Source organism: Mastigoproctus giganteus, chromosome 11 (assembly GCF_048544385.1).
Source record: "Mastigoproctus giganteus isolate SK-2022 chromosome 11, ASM4854438v1, whole genome shotgun sequence".
NCBI classification, from domain to species: domain Eukaryota; kingdom Metazoa; phylum Arthropoda; class Arachnida; order Uropygi; family Thelyphonidae; genus Mastigoproctus; species Mastigoproctus giganteus.
In genome coordinates this window covers 132,128,205-132,147,247 of record NC_143585.1, presented here as the reverse complement: position 1 = coordinate 132,147,247, position 19,043 = coordinate 132,128,205, and the positions used below count along the sequence as shown (strand labels likewise).

The 19,043-nt window shown below is 35.1% G+C and overlaps 1 protein-coding gene across 1 annotated transcript in view; it reads right to left on the bottom strand.

Moving 5' to 3' along the window:
- Positions 1-19,043, bottom strand: part of LOC150078438 (RRP12-like protein) — a 496,297-nt gene that overhangs the window by 259,244 nt on the left and 218,010 nt on the right. Inside the window, exons 17-18 of the mRNA XM_090384563.1 lie at positions 8,506-8,556; positions 1,723-1,834 (exon numbers count right to left, since the gene is read on the bottom strand). Of these exons, the coding sequence (XP_090240689.1) occupies positions 1,723-1,834; positions 8,506-8,556 (163 nt within the window). The remainder of the gene's footprint in view (positions 1-1,722; positions 1,835-8,505; positions 8,557-19,043) is intronic.

Sequence of the window (19,043 nt, the reverse complement as noted above, 5' to 3'; positions counted from 1 at the left end):
ATTATTATTGACAATATAAATATAAAAACCTATGTTAGTATTCGTATTTATATGTATGTGTGTAATATATACAGCATATTAAAGGGGCCTCAAATTTAAATATGGCTGGAGCCTATTTCATCCTTAATCCGACCTTGCTTATCTGAGTTTTATAATCTAAAGTTCTCCTGTGTTTTCACAAAATAAATGAGGAATTTTGATCTTAATTCAGTTGTTGCTATAGTTCTGTACAATTCAGTTGAAACAGCAGATGTACTGCTGTATATACCTTGTTATCATTTCCAATTTCATCTACCTAACTTTAATGGTACAGCTAATTCTTAAGATAATTTCATCTTTACTAAGTTTCTATCCTTCTTCAGTTTTAAATTAAGATTGTTTTACTGCCAATATTACTCGTTAAAACTGTGCTTTTAATTTACTCTGAAGAAGCAGCTTAGGAATACGCCTATATTCCTAAGCTGCTTCCTCAGAGGCTATGAAATGCTTAGTATAATTTATAATACTGATTTTTATTAGTAACAGGACAGTGCTCAACTTATTAGAAATAAATACTTGATTTATTATTTTATATCACTGTTCATCAAGCTGTCTTATTATACAAGAGAAAAATCATACATAAAGGTCATATGTATTTCAGTACTGCCAACAAGCTACAGTATATTTCCCTTATAATATCAGATTATTCAAATTGTAATATATTAAAAAGCCTGATTAATGATACAGTTTTATATGCATTTTAGTACATATAATTCAAAATATGTTCACAATGAAATTCAAAGTCTGAACTAGGACCTGCAATTTGTGAACAGCTCGTATTATTAAAAACGACTGCTGAAATGAACTGCAGTAAAACATCATTACAATGAATTTGAATGGAACTCTAATGAAAATATAATGTCACAATATATCACATTCGCATTTCTATCCACTTTGCCAAGAATTGCATGCAATTCTGCACAATTTTTGTGGAAAAATGATGTGCAAAATGTTCAAAGGTGATCCTTATGAAATTTGTTCAAGGTACAAACAAGCTTCTCAGACAAACAGTGACCATGGTAAAAGATGGAATAATTGCTAGATCCAGAAATGAAACAACTGTCTGTGGAATGGCACAATGAATACTAAATTTTGAAGGGAATGACCATCAGCCACCATCACGTAGATGGCTTAAATTTTTTTGTACAATGAAGGGTTGAAACTGATCAACTTCAAAAACATAATTATATGTGAATATTATTCTTCTTGTTACTGAAATTTCCTGAGTAAATGTACCAATATATATATATATTTCTGACATACAATTTTATACATGCGGTTCAAGAGAAGGTAGTGGATCAAGTCAGTGAGTTCTATATAATAGGTTTAGAATAGCTAAGGGAACATTTCATTGAGTCTTTAGAGGAGATTATGTTGAATAAAAGTTGATTCATTTCCAAACTGCTTGACTTTTTCTATTGTAGCAAGAAACTTTTCAAATACCTTTCATACCTCTACTCTTCTAGAGAAATTTCTGCATGAATTAGAATCTACATGGCTGGAAAGCTCAAGAGCCTATAGAAAAATATGGACTGACAAATAGTAAAGTGTTAAGATTTTAGCAGCTTACTGGTTGACAGAATAATTGTTCACAAAATGTCTCTCAGATTATTAATTTCTGGAGAGATTAATATAGAAATCAAGAAAAAACATGTTAAGGAATCAAATTAATTTCGTTCTTACCATTCTTAAAATTTTTGTTTATTAAAGTCCGCAATGATGCCAGTATATCCAACCTCAAATCAGGGCGATCTGTTAAAGCTGTTCCTAAAATTTTGGCAATCCTCTTAAATGACTGAAATATAAAAATGAATCATTTCTGAAATTTTTATTATATCCCACTAAATTCTGATTTTTACTAAACTAAGCTATGTTAATGGTGAAAAAAATTAATATTTTTTAAAAAAACTGACTAAAAATAGACAGAGGCAAGCATTATACAGAGGTGTAATATTATATTGCAGCAGTTGATTCATACATATTTATAATTTTTTAGGCATTTCCAATGTTGTCTTATTATTCCATTTGTCCCTTATTTCTTGGAAACTCACCACGGGGATGAAATTTTTAAATCAACCAAATGATTATCTATATTAAGCATGTGAGGGAAAGAATATTCCAGATCTAATCCATATGATATCATAAGGCTGACAGTAGAGGAACCTTTAACAGGGTGTAATCACAGAGTTCTAAGTTCAATAATGAAAAGAGCCTGAAGCTGTGAAAAGCAAAAGAAGGAAAGAATAAATAAGTTTGGACCAATTATGTAATGGATAAGGGAAAGCTATGCAAGGGGGTGCTTGAAGGAGATGACATCACCAAAAATTTCACTTTGTTTCATTTCAAAGAAAGACAACAATTTAAAAATGACATTAAACATACGGATAAAATATTCAAGATTTTCTTCTTGAGGAGCCAGGTACGATGCCATGGAGATGTTAATTAAAAATTCGACTCAACAAAGCATGGAAATGGAATCCTGTTATCAAAAGCTACCTTCAAATTGTAACAGACATCTCCAAATTTACACTGTGGAAATGAAAGGGAATCCTCTATTGAAAGCTGTTTTCAAATAGTAAATGATGTTTTCAATTTTCAAAATGTGGGTTATTGTTATGTTTGTTATTTGGTTTTTAGGAGCATTAGCAACTAAGGCCATATTGCTCCGAGGATATGCGGTGGTGGTCATTCCCTGACCTTTCCTCATCCTCCGTATTTGGTGGTCACAGGCTCGAACCCCGGTCTAATCAAGAAGTGTGCATGAATTAGAATCACTAGAATCACATGAATTAGAATGCACTGCTGCTCCTTCCCACCTGGCTACGGAGGCACCTCCAAAATGTAGGTGGATCAAATCTTAATCAATAGTGTGACACTGATCATGAGCAAGAGTGGCACCAAAATTGAAGATAATAATGAAACTGTGGGACCACATAACAACAAACAACCCTTCTACTTAGGTTGAAGAATGGCTGAAGCTGAAAAAATCCACAAAAAGATGAGAATGATACAGAGTTGTTCTCAGAAACAAAAAATTACCGCAACCCACATTCTTAAAGCAAAAGATAGCTTGCCCTCTTGTTATTGGGAAGGATAAATACTTACATTTCTACGAAATGCAGGACTAAACCAAATTCCAGACTATAGTCTGGAATTAGTAACTGAGACTAGCTATGTTATTTTTTACAAAACTAAACAGAGTAAACTCCTGCTACACAGATTTAGAGGAGACTGGCCTTAGGACACTATAAGCATGAATGTGTAAAAGAGGGAAGCTAATTTTAATCAGTATATTGATGAAAATTAGCCACCCTCTTGTTAAAAAGAATGAAAATTTTTAAAAAGATTTTATTAAATTAAAGTTAACATTTCTTGAATATTACTATAAACATGATAAATGTAATAAGAGCTGCACTATCTGGCACTGGTTGATTCAGAAAGTCGTGTTAACAAGAAAATATCCATTAAATTTCACTATTCCATCAACCGGCAGCAACTAGCTTCAATTTCAAGAGTTCAAAAAACCCATGTATTTTTCCAAGTGGCAGCCAAATGGTGTGGCACTAAAAGTTTCCTCCTTTGTTTGCCAACTGACTTGTAAAAGGCACGTGTACATACCTGTGCATCCCACATGTTCTGGTTCTGAATGCAAGTGAGTTGCACTATTTCATAGCCAGGAAACATGTCTGTGCTCCTACACCACTCGACTACATCTGGTTTGTATCCTTTTAAAGCCAGTCTACAATAGCATGTTAGAGTTCAATGACTGGAATATTTTATTGCATTTCACATCTGGGTTCCCCCCCCCTTTTTTATATATGGAAGAGGCAACTAAAAAGCAGAAAATAGCAGTGTTATTAAAGTGTTTACAAAGGAGAAAACAGTGACATGTATCAGACTTGAGTGTGGTGAAAACTGTAACAAGTTCATAAAAGCAGAACGACAAACTGCTGAAATTCTACTGCAACAGAGAAAACAGAACAGGATATCATGACAAATTAAATAATTAGATATAATGCTCTAATATCAGAAAGTTAAAAAACATAATATAAAATATAATAATGCTATTCATGAATGAAGTTTGTTTATGCCCTCTTGAACTGAAAACAAACAGAAAAATCAATATAATTATTGTATTAGCAAAGAAAGTGAAATAATACGGTTCAATTTTTAAAAAAACTAAGGAGAGCTAATAATGATGAATAAAAAGCTAATGATGAATAGGTAGGCAATGAATAGGAAAGAGTGGCTTATCTACCTTCAAAGGTTTGAGTTAAGTAGAGTCTCAGAGACTGTACTTCAGTCTCATGGCTAAGACTGAAGTACAGTCTCAGCCATCCCTTTCCCAAAGGCAAATATCATGAGAAAAAGAGGATTGTATCCAGGTTTATGTCTAACTGGTAATATAAGTGGGAAAGCACTTAAACGCGAGTGCTATATCTCTTAAAAATGCATATTGCTTTGCAGGATTGACTTTGGGACCAGAAGAAAAGAGCATTAAAAGTGGGATAGCAATAACAGCAGGAGTGCTATAATGGAAAGTTTACTGTATATGGATATACTTTATTATTTCTTATTTTTTAATATTGCTATGTTTTCTTAGCATGCCTATTGAAAACATTGTAACACCATAAGTAGTAGAAAGATCAGTAACTCTAACATGTACAGGTATCACTGCTCAAAATTCAAAACAATACATTTTATTGTGTAAGTCTATTTTAATCAGTAGGATATAGGAAAGGAACTGCAGAAACAGCCAATTATAACAAAACATCCTAAATATAAGAAAATTTTACTACCACAAGTGTATATGCCATAATGTACAAAAAACAATCTTACATTTCTTGTGATTATATTGATTAGATACAAGTGTATCTAATCAATGTAATCACAAGTAATGTATAGAAATACTTGTCATGTATAAAAGTAGAATTGTGAATAAATTCTATTTCTGATTAATGGTGTTTTTTTTTTTTTTTTTTTTTGTTTAACCGGGCTATTCCCGATCATTAGAATATATAATTAAAGTCCCAATACATATATATATATATATATATATAAAATTCGGTTATATAATGCCAGGCAAATGATAGAAGCTTCGGGTATGACAGCAAAATACTGTGATTAGTACATATGTATTACTACAGGTGATAATTGCAACTCTGCTTCACTCACTAAAACTGAGTGGTTCATACAGTTGCCACCAATTCACATGAGTGTTAGTTGCATAATTTCTAAAATTTTCTTTACTTGAGTATCAAATCAGTGTGTCAAGAAGAGCAGACAACATTAGAGAATTGAGAAAGGGGGCCAGTATCAGAGAGAAGTGGGATTTTTTTTTTTTTTTTTTTTAGCAGCTGTTTCTAATTTTTTCAATACACAAAAAAGTAAGTAATGTTCATAACAAATAATCTTTACCAGAAACAGCTTTTATCAACAATTTATAGACATGTTTAAAAACTCCCAGGACATATGCATATCAACTATTCAATACCAAAGCCTCGGCTAAATGTTGTGAAGATAATGAGCCAATAGCCTTGAAACAGTCCCATCTGGGTGGTGGTATTCACTGCGAATAAGTAACAATAGTCTTCTCTGTTAGTGAAGCATTACTTATTCGAGGTAGTGCAATATGGCAACTCGTTGTGAAGGAAGAGCACAATATGAGATACAGAGCAAATAATGCCTCCCATACTACCATCGTAGTTTCTTAAAAGTTATCTATTGTGTATCTACACCAATATTATATAGATATTAATTATGTTAATAAATTGTCTATACCAATGCTGTATATATGAAACTTTAATAAAAATGTTTATGATCTGCTCTGTCATTTGTTGTACCCGTCTCCAATTTATATTTCGCCTTTTGACTAATCTGCATAATGGTACCTAATGAATAACTCCTATTTAAAAATCTTTTTGTCAGTTCCGTGAGCTCATCCAATAAGGATTCTTGAGTAGAGCTGTATCTATATGCATTATGAAACATTAAAAATAATGCTCCTTTTATATGTAAAAGGATGGTAGCTCGAAAGGTGCAAAAATTTCCCAGTATTCATTGGCTTCCTATAAATTTTAAAAAATATGTTTTCATTAACCCTGGTTAAAGTAAAATTTAGAAAATTTATGGATTTGTGCTGCGGGATTTCCATTTCTAGAGTGAACTTAAGTCGAGTATGAATGTTATTAAATGTATCCAGGACCTTTTGTACTATATATTTATTAGTAATTATTAAGATATCATCAAAATATCTACCGTAGAACATTATGTTTGGGAGATGTGGCATTAAGTATACCTGCTCGATCTTATTCAGATAAATTTCAGCAACCAATCCACTGAAGCTAAGCTCCATTGGTAACCCAAATATCTGCTTATATATTTTATCTTGGAAATTAATATAACTGGTTTGTACAAGAAATTTAATCAAATAAAATATTTCATTCCTGGGTAAATTTGACATGTTTAAACAAATTGTCTGATCATTGATAAGGTCCCATATTGTGCCAAGGGCATATTCTACGTGTTTGGTGTACAAGGAAACAACATCTAAAGAGAATAATTCCATTTAGCGTTTTTTTTTTTAATTGGTTGAATAACATCTCCGAATTCTTTAGACTAAACTTTAATGTTAAACACAAAGGTTTAATAATGTTGTAAAGGTGCACCGCACACGATGCAAAAGCTGTGTTTCTGTAAGAAACGGTAGGTCTAATAGGATATCCTATTTTTTATGAAGTTTGACCTGTCCGACATTTCATATGAGACAGTATGGTAATTTTCACTATAGTAATCTTAAAAATGTATAACTGATACCACTCTATACTCCATTAGAACCCACAAAGGATTTCTAATATATCTACATTATAATTTTTTTTTTTATAAACTTAATCCTCCTCCTCCTCATTTTATTATATACAGTATATAATAAAATGTTATATTAGCATTGGTATAGACAATTTATTAACATATTTAAGAACATTGAATTTAAGATTGTTGCACAACACACGAGTAAGCTCCATGCCATCTTGAAAAATAGGGCATATGTAGTTCCTACCATGGAAAATCACAATATTGTTTACAATATTTCTTGTAGTGGGTGCAATTCTACTTATTTTGGCTCAACCAAAAATTTACTTTCGGTAAGGATACAGCAGCATGTGGCATCAGTTAGAGCAGGTAGGATGGGTGCCTCTGAGCTTGCGTTTCACGCAATCACTGATGGACATGTGTTTCTTTTTAATGAATCAAAAGTTCTTAATAAACAGCGGGAATATTTTAAATTATTAATTGCTGAAAAATTAGAAATGAGATTAAATGTTGACTATTAATATACGCAGACCTTATAATATTTCGGACTTGTGGACACTTACGCACATGCATGAATAGTAATTCATACATTGGTCTATATAAATAATCTTGTGTCAGGTGTCATTAATTTTATATAAAACAGGGGGGATATCATTCACGAATCACTTTTGTAATTCTTGTGAACATGGTAACAAACGGAATTAGGTGGTCTCTTAAAAGAAGTTATAAAATGATTTTAAAGTTTAATTTGTGTGTGAATTAATGGATATTTATTTGTTTCATGGTTTTTAGGTTTTTGCGACAATTGTTTTTCAATTTTCTGTAATTCTTTCAGATTAGCTTGGTGTGATATGAGAGTTGAAGGCATGATGATTTTAATTAATAGCTATTTTAATTTGATTTATTTATGACTATGCACGGGGGTAGGTTCATATTATAATCATTCACGATTGAGTGTTAAGATATTAACAATCCTACTCAAAAGGTATGAAGTTTTCGCCTATAATTTAAGATTATTATAATAATAGGACTTATTGGGCTTCATAGTCCCTTTTGTGACAATGTGAAACCAAACACTAGTCTGTGTTACATACAGCACAGACTAGTGTTTCTAAAGCTTTGTATTCCACTCTTACTAACAGTCATGTCAGCATCATATATTTCTAGTAATCACAATGTGTGTTACCCAGAATAGTAATTCTCAGCACACCGCACCTCGCTTGAATGTCAGACTGTCTCTCAGTTGGGTGCCAGGACATTTCATATGAGACAGTATGGTAATTTTAAAAATGTATAACTGATACCACTCTATACTCCATTAGAACCCACAAAGGATTTCTAGCATGTCTACATTATCATTTTTTTTTAAAAACTTTATCCTCCTCCTCATTTCCCAAAAATGTCCTTTTACTTAAACACAAAGTTTTTCAGAAACTATCTAACAAATGAGAGAAATGCAGAGAAATCTCAGACAAATTCCTTTATTAGGTATTTAACGTACTTTTGAACCCAATAAAGGATGTTTATTTTTTACACACATTGTGTTCTTTAATGAACCCAAACATCTTTATTATCCAGTAGCCTTTAACTAATGAATGAATTAGAAGAAAATACTAAATGAATAACATACTATGAAATAAAAACTAAATTACATACCTCCACAAGATCTGTTGGATTAGTACAAAATCCAGGCAGAAGAGACCATATCTAATAAGAGAATTAAAAAATTTGCTTATTGCTATTAAAATGCAAACCATACTATAAATTATTGAAAATCTGGAAAATTGCTTCTAGTATTAGTACAAGAAAAATTAGCAAGCTACAATTATCCAGCATTATTCTTAAAGGGGGGGGGGGAACCACATGGTTCACCTGAATATCAACACTACCTTCTACAAGCTTAGGTGGTAATAACATATCACATAAGTTACAGCATACTGTATAAGATGACCTCTAGTTATTAAAAAATATATTCAGTGCATAAATCTTTCACACCTTGTGTAGCGATGTATTATGTTAATTTTTAGTATATGGTATGCACTTCAATTGGTCATGCCAAGCCCAGGTGTGAAGCAGTGATGTAAGCATAGCACCTCCTACTCGTTAAAAGTGACTGGCTACAGGACAGCAATATTAGGTTAATTCGTTTTGTCACAGAGTGTTATGAGTTAAACTTTAGCATGCAGTACCCCAACTTAGCTTACCATGTTTATTCTGGGATTTTGTTTTTATTACTTTTATTTTCAGCTAGTCAAAAAAAAAGGTCATTGAAATTTCATTGTATTTTTGATTAGTTAAGCATATTAATTTGTCTTTTACAAATACATTAAATAGGCTTAGTGGCATTCGTTAGCTTATTTTTTAAATTTAGCTAGTAATTTTGTAAGTTACAACTCGCTACTTCTACCATTATCGTAGGGGTGTTTTTGGTGGGAATATTGTAGCGTAACCAGTAGTTCAGAAGAACAGTAAAGTTTAAACTGAAATATATAAGTAATTAGAAGGATGTAATCACCTTTTGGGCATATATCTGTTGTATTTTTTGATTAGTTAATGTATTAATTTGTGTTTTACTAATAGATTAAATAGGTTTGGTAGCATTCGTTAGTGTATTTTTTTTTAAATTTAGCTAGTGACTTTGTAAGTTACTACTCGCTATTCTTACCGCTATCGTATTGGTGAGTTTGGATGGAATATCATAGCATAGAAGAATAGGAGGGTTTTAATTGTAATAAATAAGTATTTTGAAGGTTTTAATCACTTTCTGGGCATATATCTTTTGTATTTAGCTAAGGAAAATGATTTTGTATTGTGATCGTTACGGTATATAGCGTAACTTGATAAAGTACATCTTGAATTTGATAGCTAAGATATAAGTAAAACTATAGTGGAATATATATTACAGCATTAGCTGAGTATAGTATTGTACAGTAAAGTATACTATAGGAATTAATCAACTAAATTTATTAACCTAATAATTTTCATTGTTAATTAATTAAATCGTATTTAAACGGAAATCATGCCCCAGACTAGAGAAGCAAAGCAACGTGCACAAAGTAGCTGGAGTGCTGTGGCTTGGGAAAGAACTGAAGGCTGCGATTCTCTAACACATCACAGTCTAAAGACATGTGCAACTTGTGCAAGGTTTGCAGACCTTTCTGGGACGGGACGTGATGTTGCCGGGGGGGGGGGGATGTCTTTGTGTGCGCTTGATGTAAGCAGTGTGAAGAAGTTAGGAATCAACTCAGCATTATGGGCCTTTATGAGAGCTCGAAAGAAAGAGAAGATGCCCTCAAAGGATTTAAATTGGGGGGCCCATCACGCTCTCAGCTGCCCACATCAATGCCAGAGCTTGCACTTGATCATCAGGCAACACAGTGGCAACCTTCAGGGCAAAATGCACTGGTTGCATAGGAACTAGTTACTGTCAGTGAGTCTATTGTCAGGGAGCCGGGAAATATATTGTGAAAAAAGGATAGGTAGAATAGGAGAGTTCTCCTATTCTACCTATCCAAAGGTTGATAATGTTGTAGAGCAGATATCATCTTTTAAGGGCACAAAGGCTGATATTGTTGTACACATTGGCACTAATGACATTAAGGGTAGGAGATCTGCGGACATACTTAACAAGTACAGATCAATGTTGAAAAAAAATCACAAGTTAGGGTTAAATTTAAAAGTGTCCACAATTCTGCCCAGACACGATAGGAGGGAGTATACAATGAGAACCTTCTCAATCAATTCGGCCCTGGAGAGATTGTGCAAGGCTCACGGGGTACAATTTTTCCCAGCTTGGTCTGTGCTTGTTAACAGGAGAGACTGTGTCTACATGGATGGGATATACTTAAATAGAAAGGGTGCAAGAATATTTACTGATGCTATCAAGGCAGTATTAGGGGGCGTTGAAAAATAGTTAGCTTGGGGGAATTCACAGACTAATTGATTAATGGTAGCCACAGTGAACACAATTCTTGCACTGCTTCTATTGGAATAAGCAGCAGCCTGGAAAGTGAGGTACTGTAGATTTCAAGGGCTGCTGGGAGTCATTATGGAACAAGCAAATACATGGGTTGTGTTAAGGTAACTAAGAGCAAGAATAGGTGTATATATACTTGCATGAATGCCAATGCTAGGATTATAGTAAATAATTTTGAAGAATTTGAACTGCTGGTCAAGACAACAAAGGCAGGTATTGTTGGGATATCAGGGCAATCAGATACGTTGTCCACACAGATATAAGCAGCGCAGAATTGGAATTTGGGGAGTACAAATTGTACAGAAAGGATAGACAGGACATGATGGGAGGGGGGGGGCTATGCTGTTAGTTAAGAAACACAGAAAATCTAAGTGCATCCAATTGACATTAGTTGACAATGCAATGTTGAGTCTGTGTGGTGTGAAATAAGCACTGAGAAAGGGAAAATGACAGTAGGTGTGTGTTATAGGCCTAATGAATCTGATGAGTATAATGAGCAGTTGTGCAGAGAATGGGCCAGTACATCAGAATGTCTTATAATGGGGGATTTTAACTTTCGAGATATTAACTGGACAGTGTGGGTTGGTCACTCACACACTAGCAAGACTTTTGTAGATTTATTGGATGACTGTTTTTTTACAGCAACATGTTCGAGAGGCAACCAGAGGGAGTAATGCTCTTGATCTGATTATCAGCAGTAATTCTTCACACATTCAGAATCTGCAATTAAAGGAATAACTAAGTGGCAATGATCACAGTGGACTGATGTGGAATTTACTTAAAAAGATGTAACAACCTCAGAGGTAAGGAGAAGGGTTTTTTGCTTTTCTATTCATGCATTAAGAATTTGCAGATAAAGGAACCACTAGGTGGCAGCAATCATAGTGTACTGATGTGGAATTTACTTAAAGATGTAACTATCATCAAGGGTAACAGGAAGGGTTTTTGCTTTTGTAAAGGAGACTACAGCGGTCTTAGACAGTTTTTAAATTCTATACAGTGGAATCAACTCATAATGTTACCAACTATGAATTCTAAATGGGATGCCTTCAGGGACTTAATTTTTGAGGCTACTAGGAATTTCATACCAACTAAGAAATACTGTTCAAGGTTCAGGCCGAAATGGATGTCAGATGAAGCATGTGGCAGAGAAGAAAAATGCATGGGATGCATATAAATTATCAGGCGAAACAGAAGCCTACAGCAGATATAATCAAGCCACAAAGGAGGTTAGCAGGCAAATGCAGATTACGAGAAATCTTTGGCAAAGCATGCAAAGAAAAACAGCAAACAGTTCTTTACTTATGTAAACTCTACTGTAGAAGGAAGGGGATGAATCAGATTGGTCCACTTATTGATGATCCTGCTCAAGTAGCTGATAAACTGAATGAGTATTTTGCATCTACATTCACACATGAGTTATTCAAGGAGGGGAATTCCAGAAGTTTGTCAAACTCTAACAGGGAGTTAAGTGATTTTGTAATAACTGAGAGCAAAGTGGAGGAGAAATTTTTCAAGTTAAACATAAGGAAGGCACCTGGGGTGGATGGGATCTATCCAGTTAAATTAAAGAATGCAGCAAAGGAAGTAAACAAACCCTTAGCCATAATTATGAAAGCTTCCTTGTACTCAGGGGAGGTTCCCATGGACTGGAGATGTTCAAATATATATGAAGGTCGTTTGTGATTAGTTTATTGCCATGTTGCAATAAAACTAATCAGGATAAAATAAACTCTCAAACATTGCAATAAGTTTGTCAGTATTGTTAGAGATTTTGTGAAAACAAGTTCATTAGCACACTGTATTATCCCCATTATTATTGTGTTGTGTTTCTCTGCAAGTTTGTAGAAGTGTGTTGTAAAAAAAAAAAAAAAAAAAATCTAAACAGCAATGACTAAAAGAAAATCACTAAAAGAAGAGAACTAAGAGAAATTGCTGAAAATCTTAGTAGTAGTTCTGAAGATGAAAAAGATTTCAACTCTGATGATTCAGTAAAAGATCCTGACTGGGATATTTCTTCAAATGAAGGAGATACTGAAATACTGGAAAATATTAAAGAAGTGCTTCAAGACTGGATGGAAGAAGAAAACAGGGATGAGCAATTTGAAGCGACTGAAACAAATGATGCTATTGAATGGACTGAATACAAAGGACACCATAAAAGATTTGATTTTACAGGCAAATCGGGACTGCAAATAGATGTATCAAGAAACATTACTCACCTTGAGGCGTTTTCATTATTTTTTGATGAAGAAGTAATAAATCTTATGGTAATGGAAACAAACAGATATGCCGAAGGGAAAATTCAGGGTACCTGAGCTTCATGGCAGAGTTATCTAAAAAAGTGGGTTTCAACAACTGCTGATGAGATGAGAAAGTTTTATGGGCTTCTTATTTGGATGGGACTAGTAAGATTGGGAAGTACTGCATCTTACTGGTCAACCAGAACTATCTAAAAAAATAATTTAGTAACAAAAATTATGTCTCGCAATAGATTAAATTGTTGTTGTTGCACCTCATTCACTTTTTCAGACAATGAAATCACTAAGGCGCCTCCGTAGCCAGGTGGGAAGGAGCAGCAGTGCGTAGCACACGCTTCTTGATTAGACCGGGGTTCGAACCCGTCACCACCAAATACGAGGATGCGGAAAAGTCAGGGAATGACCACCGCATATCCCGGAGTAATATGGCCTTAGTTGCTAACGCTCCTAAAAACCAAATAACAATAACAATGAAATCGCTATTCCAAGGTACAGTAAGATACAACTGATAGATGTTTTGCAGCTGAAATATCAGAAAATATTTTTCCCCGGCCAAGATTTCGTCATTGACGAAACTCTTATTCCTTGGAGGGGCAGGCTGATATTCCGACAGTATATTCCAAATAAAGCACGCAGGTATGGAATCAAGCTGTTCAAGTTATGTTCCACTAAAGGATATACCGGGTCGAGCAAGATCTATTCAGGTAATCAGAAAATTATATAAAATCTGCAGGTTTAACTGCAAAGGTCTGTGAAGAGTTATTGCAAGGATTTCTAAATGAAGGTCGCACCTTGTATGTAAAAAACTTTTATACCAGCTACCATCTGGTGTTATCGTTTCTTCATAAAAAAACTCACGTTGGTACATTACGAGTGAATAAAAAATTCATGCCCAAAGAAGTCATGTACTCAAAGCTGAATAAAGAAATGGTTAATGACCCTCCACCAGTAAAGGAAGACGAAAAGAAGCAAAAAAAACACATTTCCTATTCTGGCTTATAATAGGGGAAAGGCAAGCATTTATCTGTCGGATCAAATGGGTTCGTATGCCAGAATGCTAAGAAAGGGGCTAAAGTTTGTTTGTTTGGTTTTTAGGAGCATTAGCAACTAAGGCCATGTTGCTCCAGGATATGCGGTGGTCACTCCCTGACCTTTCCGCTTGTTTGTTTGTTTGTTGTTTGTTATTTGGTTTTTAGGAGCATTAGCAACTAAGGCCATATTGCTCCGGGATATACGGTGGTCATTCCATGACCTTTCCGCATTCTCCATATTTGGTGGTGACGGGCTCGAACCCCGATCTAATCAAGAAGCGTGTGCTACGCACTGCTGCTCCTTCCCACCTGGCTACGGAGGCGCTGACCTTTCCGCATCCTCCATATTTGGTGGTGACGAGGGGCTAAAGTGGTACCAGAAATTAACGATAGAATATATACTCGGTATATAAGTTGCCAATGCATACATAGCATACAAGAGTGCTACGTGAAAACAAATAAAAATAAGAAGCTTTCAGGAAGAGGTAGTTACGGATTTGCTAAATACAGAATGGAAAGAGAAACATGAAAAGCCAAAATGTGGTAACACTCATATACTAATGACAAAATCGATGCAAACAACAAAAAAGTTAGGATGTGCATTTTTTGTTATGTAAAATTGAAAGTTGGAAGGAAGATCAGTTGCTAGCAGAAAGGGGAAAAAGAGTTTCGATGTATTGCCCAAACTGTATTTAGCAGCCTTTCATGTGTTTGGAGCGTTCTGGACAACACCATAAATCAAAATAAATATAATTTTGTAATTATAAAATTAGTAATAATAAAGAATTTTTAAATAATGACCGATGGTATTCTCCACCTTGTCGCGGTGGGGGGGGGGGGGCTTGCATGTCCCGATGACCCGGAGAGCTAAGTCGGCGGTAGTTTAGCTACTGGTAGGGCCTCCCAAGCCGGACAGGTCAAAGGGTAGGGGCCAGACTAAGAGAGATAACCCGGCCCTCCAGGTTGGGGGGTTGCTGCAACGGGCTAGCTCCTCGTTCAGTGTAAAAAATACACAAATGCTAAACGACCTACATGTCAAAATGAAAATGGACTGCACTTTCGGAAATGACTCGGCAAACGGAAAAGGACTATGATTTTGGGATGCTGGAATATTCAAGGCCTTTCAACTAAAAGAAACTTTCTTTCAGATGAACTGCAAAAATTCAAGTTAGACATCGTCGTGTTATCAGAGACAAAGAAAAAGGGATGTGGAGAGGAAATAATAGGAGAATACTACCATTTTTGGAGTGGAGTTGATAAGAGTGAAAGAGCAAGAGCAGGAGTTTCTATTGCTGTTAAAAAGAAATTGAGACACAACATCAAAAACTGGCAATTTATTAATGAAAGAATGATCTCATTGGAACTGAAAATATACAGGAGAGAAATATGTATTTTGGGAATATATGCCCTGACTAATGACAACACCGATACCTTAAAGGATGAATTTTGGGAGGATCTGAGAGAACTAATAGAAAAAATTCCTAAGAACAAAGAGATATTTCTAATGGGAGATTTCAATGCAAGAGTAGGAACTGAACAAAATAGCAAAGTTATTGGAAGATTTGGAGAGAAAGAGAGGAATGACAACGGAGATAGACTATGCAATCTTTGTGAACAGTTTGACTTGAGAATAAACAACACATTTCTCCAACACAAGGATATCCATAAATATACTTGGCCACAGGAGACAAGACAAATTAGATCAGTTATAGATTACATTATTTCAAAACATTCAGGGACATATGTATTGAAAGATGTCAGAGTTTATAGAGGAGCTGAATGTGGATCTGACCATTTTCTTTTTAAAACAACACTGAGGTGGAACTGGATTAAGAAAATATGTGTGGACAACCAATAATGCAGGGAAGGAGAAATGCTACAAGTGGATCAATTTAACATTGACGTACTCCAGGATGACAGCATTAGAAACAACTTCACCCAAAGACTGGATGCAGCAATTAACATAGAGATAAAAGGTAATACTGAAGAAATCTACGAATATTTAAAAAATACTGTTAAAAAAATAGCTCATGAAATTCTGGGCAAAAAGAAGAGCCAAGGACCAAAAAAGACCTGGATTACAGAGAAAGTAAGAGCTGCTGTAGAGGAAAAGAAACTTGCACATCAGAAATGGCTGGGTAATAGGAATGATGCATATAGGAACATTTATGTTGAAAAAAAGAAAATAGCCAACCGGTTGGTAGTAGAAGCGAAAAATGAAGAATGGGAAAGGAAATGTGCAACTATTAATAGCAAATTGGGCTTCAAGCAATCAGCAGAATCATGGAAAGTCCTTAAAGACTTGAGAAAACAGAATAAACACAATGCTGGTTTGCAATTAATAGCTTTGAAAGACTGGACGGAGTACTATGAAGGACTTTTAAAAGAAGACCGGGAAGAGTTCAAGATGATGGAGGATTTTGGTGTAGAAGACTCGGGCTAAAAAGTTTCTGTTAGGGAAGTGGTCACAGGAGACAAGACAAATTAGATCAGTTATAGATTACATTATTTAAAGGAAGGAAGGAATGGCAAATCACCTGGACCTGGAGGAGTTTACATGGAACTTCTGAAATATGGAGGAAGAGGAGTGGCTGTTCTGATACAAAAACTGTTAAATAGTATACTGAGAGGAGAAGAAATACTGAAAGAAATGATAACAGGATATATTACATCAATTTATAAGAAGGGCGATCGGAAAAGCTGTTCAAATTACAGAGGAATATGCATCCCGAACCCGCTGTTAAAGATCCTTGGAAAATGGATCAGGAACCATTTAGAAGCCCGAATCGAGGTATCAGAAGAACAAAGTGGTTTTTCAGCTGGGAGGTCATGTAAAATGGAAAATGGATCAGGAACCATTTAGAACCATGTATAGATCATATCTCAACAGTACGATAGATACTTGAAAAATGCCAATCAAAAGGGAAAAAAATCTTTATGATTTTCATTGACCTTGAAAAGGCATATGACAGTGTTCCAAGAAAACTTTTATGGGAAGCACTGAAAGTGGCAAATATTGATGGACAACTGATTAACATTATTAAGGCAATTTACAGGAATAATAGATGCAGAATTAAAGCGGGATCAGCTTTGTCACCTGAATTCCACACTTCAAAAGGCTTATTACAAGGTTGTTGCATGTCACCAACACTTTTCAAAATTTATATCGACATCTGCCTAAGATCCTGGTCAAAAAAATGTAATAAAATGGGATTGCCGATTAATAAGAACACCTATATTCACAATTTACTTTTTGCAGATGATCAGGTGGGGATAGCACAAGACTTAGAAGATGCAAAGTATGCTTGTCGTCAATTGTTTGAGGAATATAAACAATGGGGTCTAAAAATCAATTTTAGCAAGACTGAAATGTTGTCTTCAGGGCCAGGACACGTTCTAAATATTGCAGGTTTTAAAATCAAACAAGTCAATAAATTCAAATATTTGGGATCAATCTTACAAAGTGATGGATCATCTCAAGCAGAGATCAATAGGAGAATTACAGAGGCAGAAAGGCTATCGGCATGTTAAACTCTGTTTTCTGTGGAGAAAAAAATATCCTAAATAAAACAAAGAAACTTATATTTCAAACGATTGTACAAAGTCTTCTACTGTATGGAGCGGAAACCTGGACATTGAATAGGCGAGCAGAAAACAAATTGCTCTCCACAGAAATGGATTTTTGGAGATGCTCAGCAGGAACTTCTAGAAGAGACAGAAAACGGAATGAAGACATAAGGGAAAAAATGGAAATGAAAAAGACTATTACTGACACCATCAAAGAAAAGCATCTAACATGGTATGGACAAGTAAAATGGATGCAAGAAAACAGATATCCAAAGGCTATCCTGGAAGGGATACCTCCTGGAAGAAGAAGAGGAAGACCTAGGAGGACATGGAGGGATGGAGTACGGGAGTGCATGACAGCCCGAGGCTTAACGGACCAAGACACCTTGAACACCAAGACACCTTTATGGCGGGAAAAAATTCCTAACAAGAAATAACTTGTAGGCTGAGGAAACCCATTGTAAATGGAAACACTCCTCTTGAAGAAGAAATAATGACCAGTTACTCATTTATTTTTTCTCATAGCACCATGCAAATTTCATCACAATGTAACACTGGAGGCCACACTTTCCAAATATAACATAAATTTCCAACAATCGTCAGCACTATACAGCCGACACAGCTCCCACTGAAACAGTGGGTGTCGGCAATATGTGTCTGACACGGCACCTGAAAAACATAATGGTGTCGTACATATACGGCTAACGCGGCAGCCAACGTGTTAAAGTCGTGTCACAAGACATCTCAGTAAGATTTTCTTCTTCTGCAGAGGTAAATTCAGATAGGGCCTCAGTCTTGAATGCATCTTGAATCCATGCAAAATTCTCCATATCTTCTGGAAAGTATTTTTCAAACCAGCCACTGAGCTATTTTAGGTGCTCTTCAAAAACAGATTTACGTTTGTTGGTCAAATAAACATCATTGGATGTAACAAACTGCTGCAACATGGGGAAACAGTCTTTGCAACCATCTTTATTTAATTTTCTTCTCCATAGTAGTAATTTTTTCCGAAGGCCAAAACCGTCTCTGCGAGTTTCAGAATGTGCATGTTGATATCCTGCAGCGAGAGATTCACCACATTTAGTTTTTCAAAGAGATTACACAGGTATGATAATTTTGACAAAAAATCAGTATCCAAGACGTTTTTGGCACACTTGTGTTCTTCTTCTTTGACATAAGAGTAGAGTTCCTGTCATAATTCGAACACAAGGGACAGTACATTGCCATGGGAGAGCCATTGCCAGCTACAGTAGCAGTACAACAAAGATGTGTACTCAGATCCCATATCCTCACACAGTTTTTTAGAAAACCTTGCCTTCTGCGGCTGAGTTTTTGTAAAAACTTCACCACTTTCAACAC